General features: G+C 49.4%; 2 protein-coding genes across 4 annotated transcripts in view; both read left to right on the plus strand.

Annotated features, from left to right (window-relative positions):
- The window catches only part of Nr6a1 (nuclear receptor subfamily 6 group A member 1), a 177,840-nt gene extending 170,324 nt beyond the window's left edge, over window positions 1-7,516 (plus strand). For all 3 annotated transcript variants that reach the window (XM_055600251.1, XM_055600252.1, XM_055600253.1), the window contains 2 exons: window positions 1,124-1,276; window positions 2,646-7,516. In XM_055600251.1, the coding sequence (XP_055456226.1) occupies window positions 1,124-1,276; window positions 2,646-2,734 (242 nt within the window). In that variant the 3' untranslated portion in view covers window positions 2,735-7,516. The remainder of the gene's footprint in view (window positions 1-1,123; window positions 1,277-2,645) is intronic.
- An 8,389-nt stretch (window positions 7,517-15,905) lies between these two features.
- The window catches only part of Nr5a1 (nuclear receptor subfamily 5 group A member 1), a 21,587-nt gene continuing 19,529 nt past the window's right edge, over window positions 15,906-17,963 (plus strand). The window contains exon 1 of the mRNA XM_055600467.1: window positions 15,906-15,971. The gene's annotated coding sequence lies outside the window, so the exon portion shown is untranslated. The remainder of the gene's footprint in view (window positions 15,972-17,963) is intronic.

A 17,963-nucleotide genomic window follows, 5' to 3' on the forward strand; every position in this document is an offset into this window, starting at 1 on the left:
TTAAAATATGTACCAAGTTTACCAGCAACTGAAGAAGAGCAGAGTGACTGATGAAACTGTTGGAGATGAGGCCCTGGTTAACAGGCTGGCAGTGGCGCTGATGTCCCAAGGAGGAGTAGCAGCACACAAACTTCCATGTGCACATGAAGCCCACTCTTCCATTAGAGGAGTCCAGTTGTTTATAGGCATTTTGCCAACAAGTGGCACATGTTACCAACAAGTCGCATGTGGTATTTGCTGGTAACTGGCCTGTGAAGGAAAATTGGTGTTCTTTTATCAAAAGTAGCATAAGAATGCCCCCTTCCCTGAGTGATTTTGTTCCCTGTAGCTTTGAAAGTGCTCAGTTTTCCACTCCAGAGACTCTTGATCAGGCCTTCCTTTTTACCACTACTCCCCCACTCAACCCTCCAGTGCTGCATAGAGCTCCTGCTCCTATCTGTATACCATCATGCATTTATCAGGTGACCTACATGCCTTCTCCGGCCAAGCCCTGTACCATGTATTAAGGACATTGGCAGGAGTTGGGAATGAGAAAAATAAAAACCAGACCAGCCCCCTCGTCCATAACACTCAACACATTAATTTTACTGCATATGGGGGAAGATCAATAGGAACTTCTTAAAGGAAGAGAATGTCTGCTGGATCTCAAAGGCTGGGTATGATTTATATACAGGATGCTTTATTCATCCACTGTACTTTAGATGGGTAAATATATGTACATACATATATACATCAAGATAGAATAGTGAGAACACAGGGAGATGATACACGTCAGGCTCCTGACAACCTTCAATTCAAAGTGCTGTGAAGGGTTGTTGGGTAAGGAGTTAGCACCTCTTCCACCCTCAGTGGGGCCTGTTTTGTGCCACCATACCTTTATTAAAAGCTTGATGTAATGTTGAAATACCCAGCTTAGAACTCTAAGGGTACAGGCAAAGGGCTGTACTTTGCATATTTTTTTTCTTTTCTATCTTATTTCGTTTCCCTTATGCAGATCTTAGTTTCCCCACATGAGAAGGAGAAAAGATCTCTGTTATGGCCATGTTTAATAACATCTCATTTTTTTTAATCTGATTTTATCCACCCTCCCTTCCCTGTGTGATTTTTGTTTTTGTTTTCACAGATATCAGGGGTCTGACCAGTGCCTCCCAGCTGGAACAACTGAACAAGCGGTATTGGTACATTTGTCAGGATTTCACTGAGTATAAATACACGCATCAGCCAAACCGCTTTCCTGATCTTATGATGTGCTTGCCAGAGATCCGCTACATCGCAGGTAATAGTCTGGGTCCAGACTTCCACCTTTCCTTGCTTCTCCAGGCTTGTGAAGGATTGAGATGAGCAGCATTCACAGGATGCTCACTCCTGTCTCATCGCCAGCTTCAGGAAGAGTTACTACTCTTGTCCTCAGAAAGTACTGTTGTCATAGGAAGTCTGTGTTTCATTTTAGAAAGGAGAAACTGGCATTTCCCAGGCTCCTGTGGTGTTCAGGTGGTGTGTGGATGAGGAAAGCAGGCTGTGTCTGCACTCCTTCTCCTGAACTGTATACTTTTAGATAATGAATTTTACGTGTAAATTATGTCAGTTTTCAAAGACTTTATTTCATACGATTGCACATACTCTTTCCAGAGCCATATAAAGTGGCACTGTAAGCTTCTGCATTTACAAAGGAATTTGGTATGTCGGGGTGTGTTTGTGGTCTTGAACCCTTTGCTAAGCTCCTGACAGTTGTAGGTCTGTTTCAGACCATAACCTTGGTATTTGTTGCTTTACGTCATTTAATGAGGATTCTTGTTTTCATTGTCCACATTCACGGGGGTGATGTTTAGACTGGATTATTTCTGTAAAATTCAGCAATACAATTTTTTTAAGGAAAACATGTTAGTCTGACAGAATTTTTTTTTCTATATTTCTTGAGCCACAGAACAGTCTAGCAGATGTAGGCTGGACATGGCAATATTTTCAGTCACCTCCACTTTTGAAAAATACCAGTGTTTAGGTTGTATCTCCCGACATTCTGACTTAACTGGTATGGGGTGAAGCCCAGGCATCAGTATTTTTTAATGCCCTCCAGGTGACTCTGAAGTACTGTTGGGGAAAACTGTAGCCTTAGTAGCTTTGCTTAAAGTGTGTGCTTAAAGCTCTGAGGAGTTTCATTGGTGAAAAAAAAACTGACAAACTCTTTTTATCTCCAGACATTTCAAATTTATTTGCCCCTGTAACTCTACTCCTTAATTCCCCAGTACTTTTATTAATTAGTTATTCTTTCTTGAAGAGTAGTGTTTTATAGAATGCTGGAGAGTTGGTGGGAAGCAAGTTTCCTATAGTATTTTAGCTACGAAGTGCTCAGAAGGGTTCCCTTTCTGTTTCAGCCGTGAAATGGGGGTAAAAGGCAATCACAGTCAGAAACATTATGAGTCTGAATGAGACAGTGCATTGAACTGACTGGCACAGAGCAAGTGTAGCATTTGGGAGAGTTAGCCTAAACACCCTAACATTATCTAACCCTGTGACCTTTTTGGTACTCCTGATACTTACCGTGCCCTCATCCTGTACCAAGGAGATCCAGCATCCTGAGAGGAGACAAGGTACACTTTCCTTCCTTACTGACCACTGCTAACTCCTCGTCTCTTCCCTTTACCTAGGAAAGATGGTGAATGTGCCCCTGGAACAGCTGCCCCTCCTCTTTAAGGTGGTGCTGCACTCCTGCAAAACAAGTGCAGTAAAGGAGTGACCTGTGCCCTGCACCTCCTTGGGCCGTCCGCAGTGCCTTGGGTGGGCAGGACAGGCTCCAGAAGAAAGAGCCAGAGACCAAGATGGAGACTGTGGAGCAGCTGCCTCCATCACAAGAAGAATTTGTTTGTTTGTCTGTTTTTAACCTCATTTTTCTATATATTTATTTCACGACAGAGTTGAATGTATGGCCTTCAACATGATGCACATGCTTTTGTGTGAATGCAGCAGATGCATTTCCTTGCAGTTTACAGAATGTGAAGATGTCTAATGTTACCGTGTTGTCATTGTTTAGAGATAGTTCTTTTTGTATTTTGAGGGAGAGGGTGGGATGGACTAGATGAATATTTCCATAATGTTGACAAAGACAACTACCTCAATGGAAACGGGGGTATGACCATCCCTACCTTTTCCACATTTTCTCAGCAGACCGTACACTTGTCTGTTTGAGAGCAAACTGCCTTTTTATAGCCACAGACTTACTAAGTAAAAGAGTACGCCCAAGGAGCGAAGTGGTATAGGGAGATTTACTAAAGAGGTGGGTGGGATGTTTGAGAGGCATTTTGATTTTAATCCTCAACATTTGATGGGGATTAACCATCATCTCATCCCACAAAGCCCAAAGGGCAGAAACTCTGCTCTTACTTTCTGCTGCACCCCTCCCATCCCACACACTGTTGTATGTTGAATGCTGCTGTCAAGTTTTCATCCAGGTAGAGTCCTGACAATAAATTAGTGTATAGGACTTCCCTCCCAGCTCCCTTGGGGCTCACAGCTGCCTAGTTTCCTGACCCAGATCTACCAAGGCCTACCTTTTTCAGACTCCATCCCTCCCTTTTATGAATTTGATTTTCTGTAAGTCCTTTAGAAAGGTGGCAGGAAAATGCCATGTTCTGAATTCTGATGCCATTTCTGATTTGTTTTTCTTTAGCTTGTTTCCCTCAAAAGGTAGAGGGACACAGGCCAGGCTGCTGAAAGAATAAGACTCCTTTGCCAGCCCCTTTTCTCACCCCACCTTATTCCCAGAACCAAATCCAAAACTGCCATTTTTAAACATAGGAAGGACCAGAGACTTTGCTCCTAAATTTTGTTGTAAGCCCTCTTATTATTTCCAAAACAAGATCAGTTTGCCAGGGCTCTGGAACAGAAAGCGAAGACCCAGAGAAGCCCATCTAGTCTTTCAAGTATTATCAATGGTCTGGCCTACTAAGCCCTGGAGGGACAGAGCCAGAAGAACCTGGAAGGGAAAGGGGCTTTAAACTACCTCATGTTTTCTAAGGTCTTGCCTGCTGCTTCTGCAGAGGCAACCTGGACCCCCTGTGCTTTATTGCCTGCCCCACCTAGTTCTAGGAAGATTTCTTACCCTCCAGACTTTGGCCAGGACTACACCAGGTTTGTTTTAGGGTTGTTTCAGCGGCTTTTCCCTTTGCCCATACCAGGCCCTCCTACAGCTAGTACCCCAGACAGTTGCTCCACTGGCTTGTATCCCTTGGTGGGCCTGCCACACCCACAGTATCTCCTTGAGCCTGTTTGGTCGGGAACTGTTTACTCTTCCCCAACAAAGCCTATTAACTTACCCAGGAGGCCACCACAACCTGTGTATCCCAGGTAGTCTCCATTTGTCAGTTTTCCTGTCCACTGAAATGTTACGGGTACCAGCAAAGTGACAGTTATGTCACTTGATGTCCAAAGTTCAGAGCATCATTACTTCTCAGTCTTATTCCCAGCCACTCTGAGAAAGAGAGAGAGAGAGAAGAAAGATGTGTTCTTCGGGAAAGTTCCAGATAGAATGTTTTTCATGTGTTGGTGGGAAGATACGTGTGTTGGTGTGTCTGTTTGTTTCTAAGTTCACAATGTTTTTCTTGTTTGCCTGAATTTTTGTATTTAACCAAACAGATCACATTTTTTGGCTCCAGGTCAGATTCTCAGCTGCTTTCCTCAAGCTAGGAATCAGAGACATGAATCAGAGACAGTTCCTGTATGCACACAACAGCTTTCTTTGCTTAGACCTCCATTTGTCAAATTATTAGTTTTTGAAGTTGCTTTTCAAATTAGCATTTCACCTGTTGTGTTGAATGTCAAAGCTCTGATGAGGCAAGAAGGTGTCTCTCCAATAATGTAGTATTAAACAGAGCAAGTTGTTAATTTGTAGAGTAAGGGAAAGGTTTTGCAAGTTGCCATTGTACAAATCCATTTTTACAAATGTTTGCAGCAGATTCCACAGAACAAAGAGCCCATTCATTGCCAAGAGCCCTGCAGAATCTCTGAGCCAAGTGGCTGTGTGTTCCGAGCTGGAGCCTGACCTGTGGACCGCCTTTAATGTCTTCTGCACCCAGTCCTTTTATGACATGGGCTTCTTTTAAACAGGGTAAAGTAAATGTGCTGCATTGCAAACTCAGGTATTATGAGGAGAAGGTAGGAGTGTAGCTAGCAGCGTGGAGACATTAGGTCAGCCACTAGATGTATTTGTGATTTTGGTTTGAAGGACACAGAGAAAGGTTGGAGGGGGAGGTTTGGTATGCTTGTTTTTTGCCTTTTTTCCCATAATGTTTGGTTAACAGGCAGCCTTTTAGCTAGTGGAAGAAGGAAAAACTTGTGCATGTTATATCTCAATCCTCTCTCTTCTGTCCTCTCTGATCCAGGCCACTGAAAATACTCACTTTGAGTGAAAATTTTTCCACCATAAAAAAAATATAACCCCAAAAGCCATGTGGAGAAGGAGAATCCACCTCCTTGCACTATGCCAAAACATACATGCTTTCCCCCTTTTCTTGTATATGCTGTCTTGACGCAAGACAAAAGTTTGGAGTCTCAGAGCTTTGTAGTTCCTGCTCCCTGAGTCCTTGGTAGGTCTTTTGTGTCCTCTGCAAGATTTAGTAGTCTCACCCTTAGTTTGGAGAAATTCCCTACAACTCATCTCAAAGCACATGACCTGGCTCAGGACACCCAGTACCCAGTGCCAACCTACAAGTGAAGGGGCATGCCTCTAGGGTAGAAGGAAGCAGCCAGGAACCTCCCTGTCCTGATCTCAGAACCAGTGGAGGGGTAGAACAGCCCACACATACAGCCTACCTGTGACTGCCCATTGCTGAGGGAAGTACACACTGCCATGGGCTGAGCCAGCTGTTTAGCCTGCTGCCCTATACCTCTCTCATTTGTTCTTCCAGAGTGAGACAGATAGGCAGCAGGTAGCCTTTAAGTTGTGACCACGCTTAGCCAAAGTAAAGGGGCCCTGACCTCCCATAGGGCAGAAAGCGGAGTAGACATCTACGTCTCTGGCTTTGGAACACTGTTCTTTATGGTTTTTCCTTGTTCTTCTTCTTTTTTTTTTTTTTTAATTGCAGTTGTTTTAAGAAATTCAGCCTTTCAGAACAGCCCTTCTACTAAACTTTGCTCTTTTTTTTTTCTTCTTTATTTCTCTTTTAAAAGTAAAAAAAAAAAAAAAAAAAAAAAGAAAGAAAAAAAGAAAAGAAAAAGAAAACCCACTAACTGACTCCCCCACCTTGGTCCATGGGTATACCCACACTCCCTCTGCCGTTGATCCTCCTCCCTTTTCCTCATGCAGTGTCTGTGAAGTAGTGTTTTATCTGTGTCTTAGGATGAAAAACGGCAATCATCCCACCAGGTGCTAGAAACTGGTCAGCCTTGAAGTGGGCGCTTCTGGGGCCACAGCTCAGGGATGTGTATTTAATTACAGGGTCCCCAGAAAGCCCTCTCTTGGCTGCCACAAGTAGCATATTTCCTGGGCTTGAGAGTCAGACCCTGACTTCTTCCTTAGAGTGAGCAACCCAGGCCACTGAGCAAGCTACCTCTTTGGCTAGATGTGGGTTTCCTCAAGACTTCTGACCACCCTGCACATGAGCCTCTCCAGTGCTCTTGGGAAGCCTAGCCCCTCTGCCCAGGACAAATCCTTTCTCATCTGCAGTCCTAAATAGCCCCAGCTTGCTCGGGTATCAGTTATTAGCTTAAATGAAAGTTGTGGGAAAGGCCAGGGCCTGCTCCAAACCCTAGAAAAATGTGTTACTGGTGGAGGCTAGTCTTCCAAACCCTGAAGCCAGCCCTGCCACCCAAAGGGTTCTCTTGCTCTTTGCTGACCTTTTTCTTAACTGAAATTTAATAGGTGATAATGTTTTTGACTCAAATTTCCATGGGGGAAAAAAAAGACTACCTCTTGAGTGACATCCTGGTCGATTCCTCTCTGAGGAGTCCTGTGGGAAAAGAATACTGTAGCTCCCGTGCTGTTTACATGTTTCTGTCGGGAACGAAACCCTGGACTGTTGGTGTTTTTGTCTGTGTTGCCATCCCAGGCCTCCGATAGGGGCTTGTGGCTGCATTGTAATGTCTGGGCAGTGTCTGGGGAGTCCTTTCCACCTGCCCAGCTAGGGACAAGCCATCCCTAGAAGAGGCCTCACCCCTTCCTGTGCTCCATAGCTTGGATTTCGGGGACTCTAATGGCAAGTGCATCATGAGCCTACCTCAAGCTACCTCCCAGTCCTCCTACAGTCCAGTGTAGGAATCGAATGAATGGATGTCTCTGAGCCCTTGTTCCCAAAGGGCCGGCCAAGGGCTGCCTGCCAGCCTGGCTCCATCAACCCTGCATGACCAAGTGATAGTTGGCGGGCTCTGCAGGCTATTCAGGCCCTCTGCTACCTCCCACACTTGCCTGCTGGCAAGAGGTGGGCCCTGTTCTGTGAAGTGACTACCTGTGGAAATGTGACCAATTAGTGTGAAATGCATGTTAACAAGTATTAGGTACTGTATTTGAACCAATAAATGTGAATCCTCTGCACGTGCCATCTGTCTGTGAAGCTTATCTGGGGCTCGGGGGAGGGAGGGCCGTATGTCTTGAGGCATGGACTCCTGCTCATAGCCAACACCACCCCCATCTCTGTTGCTGAGAGCCTGGCAGAAAGTGGTCTGCTCCAGAGCCTCAGGAGCCCGTGAGTGCCTGTTGCCTTTCGGGCACTGTGTTGATTTTGTCATAAACCTGGACCACCAAGAGCTTCCAGGGCAATTCTTTTTGAAAATGAAGAAACTAAGGTTGAGAATGGTGAAAAGACTTGCACAAGGTTCCCAGGCAGAAAAAAAACACAAGTAAGGGATAGCCTGGTGGCAGATACGCCGATCTTTGAAGTACTATGAGGAGAGTATTGTGACTTGGGATGGGAACAAGTAGTAAGGACCTAAAGGAGGAGGTTTCCCTGATGAGGCTGTTTCTGAAAATCGCCACGCTGAGAACCTGCCCACCAGGGTAGAGCCGCTGCAGCATGTTCTAAGATCCTATTAAACAAACGAACATGAGGAAAGAATTGAGTTGGGGGTCATTGGTGCCTGGAGCACTGCTGGAAGGAGTTGGGAGAAGCCCATGTGCTGAGTGTCAGCTGTGTCCGCGACAACAGTGTGCTTGGGTGATCGGTGGTCTGCCTTCCCTACTCAGTGGTCTATCAAATTAATACCTGACTACAGAAAACTAATTAGGGCTCCTTTATAACTTAGGTAATATGTGAGCATATAGAATTGAAAAGTCAGGGGACTTTTCAACCTTCAAGGGAGAGAACACGGGCAGTGTCCTGAGCCCAGATCCACCCCGCTACAAAGCTCAGCCATCTTGTAGTCCTGCTCACACACTCAGGCAGGGTGAGGGCTGTAAAGACAGAGGGAGGCTCCTCAATGGCAAGATAAAATGCCAGAAGAGTCTCATCCATCTATTAAATCGTCCTGCGTGAAACAGGAACACCCAGCTGCCTTCTATGTTCCATGCCCAGCACAAGGTACCAAAGAGCCCTTGAGGCTTGAAAGAGGTGATTTGAAACAAAGGGACCACAGCAGAAGGAGGTAATAGGCTGTCTTCACAGCCCCACAAGGGGGCCAGATAGAAAGAAGCACAAGGAGAAGGGAGTATGCTGGCTGCCTAGCGACAGCCACACCCTGTAGCTGCACCATGCCCTGCCATCCCTTTTGCTCTGAAGCAAACAGGCTCAGGGAAGTTTAGCCACTTGCCTAAGATGATACTTGAGCAAGCAGCAGAATCCAGGTCTATCTGATACTAAAGTTACAATTGCTTCCTCCCTGCTCTTTCAGCAGTTTTGAGCACAAGTGGAGTTTGTAACAAAGCTCAGGAACAAATGGCCTTTGGTTGAACCTTTCCATACTCAAAAACCAACCAATGAAAGATTAATTGTGTAAACTATATACAGGCCCAACCCCTAATCGAGCTGAAAAGCAATGACATCCCAAGATCCCTGGGGCGCCACAGGCAGACAGTCTATGATTTCTCTGAACAAAGTCACTCATGAAGGCTCTGTCAAAAAGAAACAGTTCTGTAGCCAGAAACTGAGGAAATGCCACAATCTTTATTTTCCTCCCAGACTCCTTTGCATAGGCAAGGCTGTGGGAAGTCCTACCTGAAGAAGTATCTCATTTAGCCAAACCAGGTTATACTAAAACTGCCTGATCATCAGACTTTTTTTCTTGAGTCACCATTCCATGGGGTAAAAATTTAGGACAGTGTTCTCCAAATATCTAAGTTGCTCCTTAAGTAATGGTGAGCTTTGAACTTCCTCAAAGGTGTGAGGTGACAATCTAAGAAGAAGGATGGAGAGGTATGGTTCAGTGTGACAGCCCAAGTTCTGTTTCATCACCAAAATAATAAGTGACATAGACATTGAGTGGATGACTATAGTGCCATCCATGAGGTCACACCCCAGAACAACCATGGGAGGTATGTTCAGTAATGATCCCATTTTACAGAAACAAAACACTGAAGTCCAGAGAGGATAAATTATTTGCCTCAGGTGACCTAACTAGGGAGCTCTCAGGAATGCATAGAAATAAATGCTGGGTGCCTGCTGAAAGCACCTGCGTTCACTGAGTTCCTCACCAGGCTGCAGATGAATAAGGACATGTCTGTGCAGTCAGCAGTGGAGGCTTGTACTCCAGGTTCCATCAAGTGAAGCCATGAACATCTAGAAACGGGCACAGGTGTGGGTGTGGGTGCTGGGATTGAGTGGTCTGGCTGCAGGGAATTCTTTCCAGGGTTTACTTCCCTCAGGCAACCTGTGAGACAGCAGGAGCATCGATAAGGGGTCTCCGTTCATCTCCTCCACAGTGGACTCTGACATTGACCCAGATAGATGCCTCCCTGGTCCCCACTTGCCCTGTCCATCAGTAGAGTGGCTCAGGAGTTTGGGAGTGACAGTGGCTAGCTCCAACAGGAGGCTGTGTGCTGAAGCTGCAGCCCCTCCACCGGCAGCAGAGGCCCAGCAAACCCAGGAGCCTCCTCTCTGCTCAGCCTGGCCTTGGCCCGATGGCCCATCAGGAGTTTGGGTGCAATGACAATCATCCTTCCAGCTCCTGTGGCAAAAGTGCCCAACTGCCAGACCCAGGGCTCCTGAAGACTTTGTTCCCTTGGCAACAAGTCTCACCATGGAGACCACAGCCCCATCCTTGCCCTCCTTGCAAGCTCCCTCCCCACAAGCCTTCCCTGCTCTGCACCCAGTCCTGAGAGCTATAGGTATAGCAGAGTACAGTAAGAACGCACACAGCCAACGAAAGTCCAGTTCTGAGCTTTATGCTTTATGCCTGGTAAAGCTCTGTGGTGGCCACACCACTCTCATTTTGGCTGAAAGCCAGGCAGGCACCAGACCAAAGTCTCAAAGATGTTCAGTGCAAGAGCTGAAACTTGCATCTAAGGCTTCAGGTCTGGAATCTGTTTTTTCTCCCTGTGGCCATGGGCCACAATCTGATTAGGACTAGATAACTGGGTAGAGTTCCCCACCCCACCCTCCACCTACACACACACACACACACACACACACACACACACACACACACACACACCCCTACTGGTGGCACAAACCATATTTTGCATCTCTTTGAGGTCCAGGCTGGGCCCATCATCAGTGCCAGAGTTTCACTATTTTAAGTGACTGGAGAACCCCATGTGGGCACAGGGAGGGCGGCCTCAGACCCTTGGCCAGCTTCCCGGAAGTCACCATGGCCTCCCTCCTCTCCCCCAGCAGCTTTCTGAGGCAGTCACTTCCCTACAAACAGGAAGGAGGTCCTCAGGCTAAGACCTCCAGTCCTAGTTTCCTCCCCGCACCCCACCCCACCCACCCCAAGCCTCCTACATGGGGGAGCCCACCAGATCCTGGTTCATGTGCCTTCTGGAGATGGCTTCCTAGGTGGGTGAAAAGGGGCAGTCTCCCCACTGCTCCCAGGACAGCTTCCTCTTTCCCAGGCCCTTTGGTCCCTCACCAAGGATTGACTTTTTATGTATTTTCCCACTAAAGTTGGTCACTGATTCAAAAGAGCAGAGATGTCCCCAGATTTGGTCTTATTCAAGGACCCTGGAGAAAAAGCAAAGAAAAATATATTAGAACACTGAAAGTAGCAAAGAAAAGAAAAACAAATCGGGACAATCCAAGAGAAAGATACGGGAATAAACAAATTCATCAAGACAAGCAGAGAAGGCCAAGAGACACAAGTGGTGACTGAGGGGGCTTGGGCCCAGTGGCAGCTCTGACTACCTCCCAAGCACAGGCCCAGTCTCAGAGCTGTGGGGGGCCCACCGGCTGCAGAACTGGAGAGGAATGTGGGGTGCAAGGCTGGGTCACCTCTTGAGGGCCAAGCGTGTGCGCTCTGAGATAAGCTGCCCCAGGAAGGGGCCACAGCTGCGCTGCACGCTCCTGGAGCATGGCAGAGAGGCCCAGGCCCAAGGCTGGAGGTTCAGCCCTCCCAGACACCCAGCACCTGCCTCTGCCTGGAGGGCCTCTACTGGGCTTCATTCTAGAAGGTCCAAGGTCCCTTTGGAGGTCATTGCAGTTTCTAAGTGCATCTGTTAGAACAACACCAGCCACCAAGAGGGCTATACCTGGCTGCTCCAGCTCTGGCCGCAGTCTTGGCTTAGGTTTGGGGGATGGGAAGGGGGCTAGGCAGAGCAGGCGTGCTGGCTGGGTAGGGATGCAGAGAGGTATTGAGACAGACAGTTCTGAATGAATTCCAAGTTGTCCCCATGTGATTCTGTACTGGGGTGTGTGCATATGTGTGTGTGTCCATGTGCCACCTCAAATGTCGGGGTGGCAGGGGTACCCTGGCGCACACAGCCACATGTTGCCAGTCTCCAGAGACCCTGCCTCCACAAGCCCCCGGCTCTCAGCCTGGAGAGGTAGCCCCCTGGAAGTGCCTGATCTTCCCACCCCCCACCAGGTGGTCCAGCCTGGTGAGCCACAGGAGGAGGAAGAGCCAGCAGGTCTAAAGAAGGCTTCCCCTCCCGCCCCCTCTCCATGATGCAGCTGAGGCTCCCGCTGGCCACGGCCTTGACCCAGCACTATGGACTTCTCTGACATTGGCATCGGATCTGAACATCTGGCAGCGGGCTGATAAGGGGTGCAGCGGAAACAGCCTCCACTGCTGCCAGCAGGCCCGCCCCCTACGCTGCCCGGAGCGGGGTCTCTGCAGCTAGTTCCTTCTGCCTCCAGCTCCCCAGGCCCCTCGGCCTTTAGTCTATTCTCTGTCTTCATCTCTCTATATCTGGTTCTCTCTGCCCTCCCTTCCTCTCCCCCTTCCTGCACAATTCTTTCTCTATTCCTCCTGAAGTTCTCTCATTCCTCCCCTCTACCATCTATGGATCTTCCTTACCATTAGTAGGTCTGTGTCCCTCTCACCCTTTAGCTTCTTTTTCTAGCTGTTTCTCCCCACTGTCCCCCAGTCACAACTGTCCCCCCTCCTTCCTTTCAGTGTCTGGGTCTCTGCTTCTTTTGTCCTTTCTTCTACCTCCAGGAAACAAGCCTGGCACTTTAGGAAAGTCCCTCCTCAGGAGTGAGCCTCTAAGCTTTGTTTGCCTTGGGGAGGCAGTGCTGAATCAGGGCTGTGGCTCTGCTTCCTTGCAATAGGTCTCCTGGCCCGGACCCCCAGCATTGGAGCTGAGCTCACACAGCAATGCAGGCTGCCCAGGGCACACAGTAGATGGAGTGTAGGCTACGCCTCAGCTCTCTGCTTTCCCACTGCTGAGCTGTCTGTGCTCAGGTAACTTTAGAGAGCTGCCTCCTGACTTAGCCAGGGCCTGAGTGTTGCTCATAGGGGGTGAGATAAAGATACTCTCGACCCCATTCCCAGGACGGTAGCAAGGGCTTGAGTCTAAAGCCTAGGTACGTAATGGTTCACAGGAGCATAGCGCTATTCCTATGCTCACAGCCCCAGCTCCTTCCTTCTCTATCTGGTCCGGTGGTGCAGCACCCGTGTGAGCTGGGGCCAGTGGGCCAGAATAGAGGGTATCTTTGGAGAAGTGAGTATGTCATATCCAGGGCTGACTAGGGAATGAAGCACATCCAGCCTGTCACTGACAGCTAACCCCTAGAGGAGACAACACAAGAAACAGCAGAGCTCTAGCCCTTCAGACAAGCACATGGGGCCTGCTCTGCAAGAACGGGCATTCAACAGTGCTGAAGACCCAGAGAGAAATCAACCCTTCCCATGAGAGTTCCCCCTAGCTGAGGTGAGTCACAGAAGGGCAAGCAAGGTTGACAGCGATGTTGCAATGTCATACTCAACAAGGAAAAGGCCTCTAAGGACAGAGCAGCCAGGCCTTCAGAAGGAGGTCTGTGTGTGTGTGTGTGTGTGTGTGTGTGTGTGTGTGTGTGTGTTGCTGACACTTTACTGAGTACATATGGTATACTAAGAGGACAGTAGATAAGTTGCATGTACCATACCTCTTATAAAAGGGAACATGAGGCCCAGCGAAGAGATGTAAACAGGCCACACAGCCAGAGAGGGGCCAAGCTGGAATGGAACCCAGTCTCTGCCAGCAACTCTCAAATCTCAAGGACTTGCCAAGACCACACCACTTATTTCCAAAGCACCATGGTGCTGAAAGACCCCATATATCCTGTTTAAGAAGGCAGCACTCGGTGAGGCAGAGACAGATAGATCGCTGTGAGTTCAAGGCCAGCCTGGTCTACAAAGCAAGTTCAGGACAGCCAAGGCTATACAGAGAAATCCTGCCTCATAAAACAAAACAAAACAAAACAAAGGCAGGCTCTGCTTGGTGGTGGTTCCACTGGCCTGTAATCCTAGCACTGAGGAGGCAGAGGCAGGAGGGAGATCTTTGTGTGTTCCAGGCCAGTCTGGTCTACACAGTAAGACCTTGCCTCAACAATAATAAATATATAAAAATAAAAATTTAAAAGTCAGGCTTGGCATTTCTGAAGCTCTAGGTTTGAGCCCCAGTAATAACACACACATACACACACACAAACACACATACACCAGGAGATGTAGACTCCTACTTCATGAAGTCTCCCATCAAAAAAGGGGTGCAAAAAACCCAGATTTTTTGTGGTGATGTGTATGCAACACTGTGAAATGGCATTCTCTAGCCTATTTCTTTACTGAACTCAGAAGATAAGCAGCATGGATTCTAAAGTGAGAACTTGTGCATGACAGTCAGGAAGCAGAGGCAGGCTTACACCTGCAAGTCCAGCACTCAAGGCTAATGCAGGAGAATTGCCACCAATCAGAGGCTAGCCTGGGCTACAGAGTGGTAGCCTATGTCCAACAGAATTAAATAAATCAAAAAGCCAAAATGTTTAAATGAAACAAAAATAGTAAAATGAAGTGGGAAACTGAGAAATAATAAAAATGAGACAAAAGGAATCAGATTAAATTCTAGCTCTAAACAAGAAAAATGTGACTTTCTGGGTTTAAAAGGCTTGACTGAAGCCCTGAGTATGGGGGGGGGGAGTAGCATGTAATGGTATAGATATAATTCAAATGTGCTTACTCAAATGTTACGCTAGATAGTAGTAAAACCACCATTAAACTATGTTTGTTTGTTTTTTAACTTGAAGCAGGCTGCAGTGGTGCATGTTTATAATCCCAGCACTTGCAAGGGACTGGCTGGAAGGTTTGACACCAGCCTGAGCTCCATAATGAGACACTGTCTCAAAGCTCAACAACAAAAAGCCAAGTGATAACATAAGGAAAAGACATTCTGGATTTAAATCTAAGTGGCTCAGTTATCCAGAAAAGCCCCTGTCATCCAGAACTACATAAATGAGAAGCTTTGCCTGACATGCCTGTCTCTTCGAGTGAAGTGGGGGTCCTTGACAAGGATTCCCCACTTGGTGAGCCTGTGCTCCAAGTCGCCTCTCAGAACAAATGCTTGCTAATCTTTCCACAACAGAGGGGTCCTGTTCTTCATCACTGTATCCTCCAGTGCCTACAGCAGTGCTTGGCTCAAACGCCCGGCCTACGGGAACGCAGGCATCAGTTACGCAAAAGGTGTGGGATGGAAGACCGTGCAGGATTCCGAAATTTGGATCCATAAGACCAGGCCAGTTCAGGAACTGGCTAAGCAGGGAAGCCTGGCTTTCTAGATTCAAAACAAAGCAAAACAAAACAAACAAACAAACAACCAAACAAAAACAGCCCTTTCTTACTGGAGCCTGGTACCCATATAGTCCGACCTGAACCCACATGGCCACACCCCTAGCCCAGCAATCTTGGCACAGCCTCAGTTTCCCCAGCTGCCAATGGAACATATCTGCAGCTCCCAATACATAGTGATATTCAGAGAAGCCAGCGCCAAAAGCCACATGAACTCCATTTGCCGGGGTCCACCATAGCCATTTCTCCACACCAGCCATTCTACTCCATATTCAGATCTGGGACAAGCTGGACCTTACAGTCCAGGCCAAAACCCAGGGAGGAAGCCCTTCAAGGGGAGAAACTCCCAGCCTGGTGAGGGAGCAGCCCATAAATCAGGTCCCACTCCCACCCAGTCGCTAACAAGCGGCTGCCTATCTGCCTACACGGGGTCCGTGCCTCAGGCTCCCACAGCAGCCTGGACAGCCAGCTGGAGAAGTCCTCCCAGTGCCTTGGCCTCTGCCCCCACCCGGAGCCCCCCATAAAGAGAGTTTTTTTCTTTTTTCTTTTTAGGAGAGTGAAAAAAAAAAGATATAGACCCAAATGAAGGGAAACACCAACAAAGAAGGAGAGAGGCCTGCGGAGTCACGTGGGGGCAGAGACCAATTGGGCCTCCGGTGGCCCCCCCCCCACACCCACGCGGGGAGGAGAAAAGGACGGTCGGACAGGGTCAGTTTGCTTTCCGCTTGCTGCTGGGTGAAGAAGTTCCTGAGAGTCTGCCAGCCACTGCCCTACCTGGGGCCTGGGAGCCTCCGCGCCAGCACGCTGGTGCCCAGTGTCCACCCTTATCCGGCTGAGAGTTCTCCTTCCGCTCAGTAAGTGAAGGCCGGGGCCAGGCCTCTAATGGCCAGCCTCCCTCCTCAGTGCCTCGCTCTGGCCTGGACTGGCCACTGCCTGCTCTACAGAACGACCACAACTCTAGGCAGGGAAAAGGCCAGGGGTCTCTCAAGATCCATTTCCCCCTTACATCTTTTCTAGGCTGTGTTAGGAGGAGCTAGGCCTATGCGGACAGACTCAGTGGGGTCTGAGAGTGGTTGGCGGTGTCCGGGTGTTCCTGTGGGTGTGGTGTTCCATGACTGTCCTGAGGGTCTCTTAGGCTTGTCTTCTGGTCTTGGAGTCTTGCCGCCTAAGTGTCTGGGTGGCCACTATGGAGGTATCTGAGCCCTCTTGTGTGTATGTCTGTTTCTCCTGTCAGTCTCGGCCAGTGTCTACTTCGCTTCCCTGGGTAGATGGATGAAGGGCTGTGAGTAAGGGTATATGGTGGGGAGGGGCCGGGAGAGGCATTCAGTGGAACCCTGGAGAAAGAGCTAACACAGAAAGATAGAGAGTCTTGGTGCCCATCCCCCATCCCACCAGGCATTTAGCCCAGAGGAGTGCCCATGTTGTCCAAGAGGCCCGTGGTGGGCTCTACTCTAGAGATGCCCCGTCGGGAGCCCAGCCCGCCCCCCCCCCCCCCCCATTGCCTACCAGCCTCTGTGCCTCTGTGCCTCTGGGAGCTTTTGCTTTGGATTTGTGTTTTTGCGATGCTAGATGCTAGAAATGAACAGAGAGCCTCACACTGGGCGTGGCCTGCCACTGAACCCCATTCCCTCCGCAGTTTCGCTTTCTGAGGGTTTCTATCTGAAGCGGATTTGTGCAGAGGCCCGTAAAGCCCCCCTGTCCCTGTAGGTGCTCAGTGTGGGAAGAGGGCCTCACACATCTCTGGCCCTCGCTCTTTCCAAGATTTATTCACGAAATTCCACCCAACCTTGATCTGTAGGACTGGCTCTTTTCGGAGGAGAAAAGTGACTTGCCTGATACAGGACAGAATAGCCAAGTCGGTCAGATTCGGTGCCTCCCTCCGCAGGGTGAGCGACTTGAGAGGCTCGCGGTACCCCATCTTCAACTTTGTTCGAGCACCCTAGTCCAGCACCCACAGAAGCCCGGGCCATGGGGCGGGATCCACTCAGAGTTTGGGGTGTGTAGGTCTCTGCCAAGGCGTAACTGCTGGACGGCTCTCTGGTGTCCGGGTCCAGCCTGCAGGCCTGCCTTCCAGCCTGCAGGCGAAGGGGGCTGCGCTGCACCGAGTAGGCCTCTTCAGAGCCCTTTCGGCCTCGGTTACCTAACTTGAAAAGCGGTACGGTTTGGTTCCCAGCCCAGAGCAGCTGCTGCTCTGCCGCCTTCACCTCCAGGACGCAGTCCGCTCCCAGGCACTCCCCTCCCCTCTATCTCTGCCCTAGCTAGAGAAGAGCTCAAGGGAAGATGGGGGCGTGGGGGGCGCATTTGGAGCTCTCTGCCTACCAGACCGGGGAGGTAGCAGAATGCGATGATCACACTCCCCATTTCCAGGGGAGCACCCTGAGGGGGACTCTCAGGAAAACGGGGCTGGCCCAGAACTCTCGCTGGCCACTCCACCGCGCCACCCTCCCATCCTCAGCTACCCTCTGGGAGCACCTGGCTTCGGAATAAGAATCAGGGCTGGAGTGGGTGCGTGCAGCCTAGGTAGGCTCCCAAGTCTGGTTTCCGCCCCGCGCTAGCGCTTCGCCCACCGCGCCACGCTCGCCCTGAGCCACTTCCACGCCGCCAAGCCACCAGCGTTCCCACCTCGGCCCTGGCCACTCCTAAACTAGACCAGCAAACCGGAGCTCGCCTCCTCCCCGCGCAGGCGGCAGCCCGAAGCTTTCACCTGACCGGATTCCGGGGTGTCGGGGGTTGGGGAGGGGGGGTCCCCCGTTCTCTTAGAGCTCCCTGGGCTTCGGAGGACCGAGAGCTGGGGCTGGAGGGCCAGGAGGTGAGGCTGAGGGCCGAGCGGGGCTGTGGGGAGGGCA

Source organism: Psammomys obesus, unplaced genomic scaffold (assembly GCF_907164565.1).
Source record: "Psammomys obesus unplaced genomic scaffold, mPsaObe1.curated_primary_1811, whole genome shotgun sequence".
In the NCBI taxonomy this organism is placed as follows: Eukaryota; Metazoa; Chordata; class Mammalia; order Rodentia; family Muridae; genus Psammomys; species Psammomys obesus.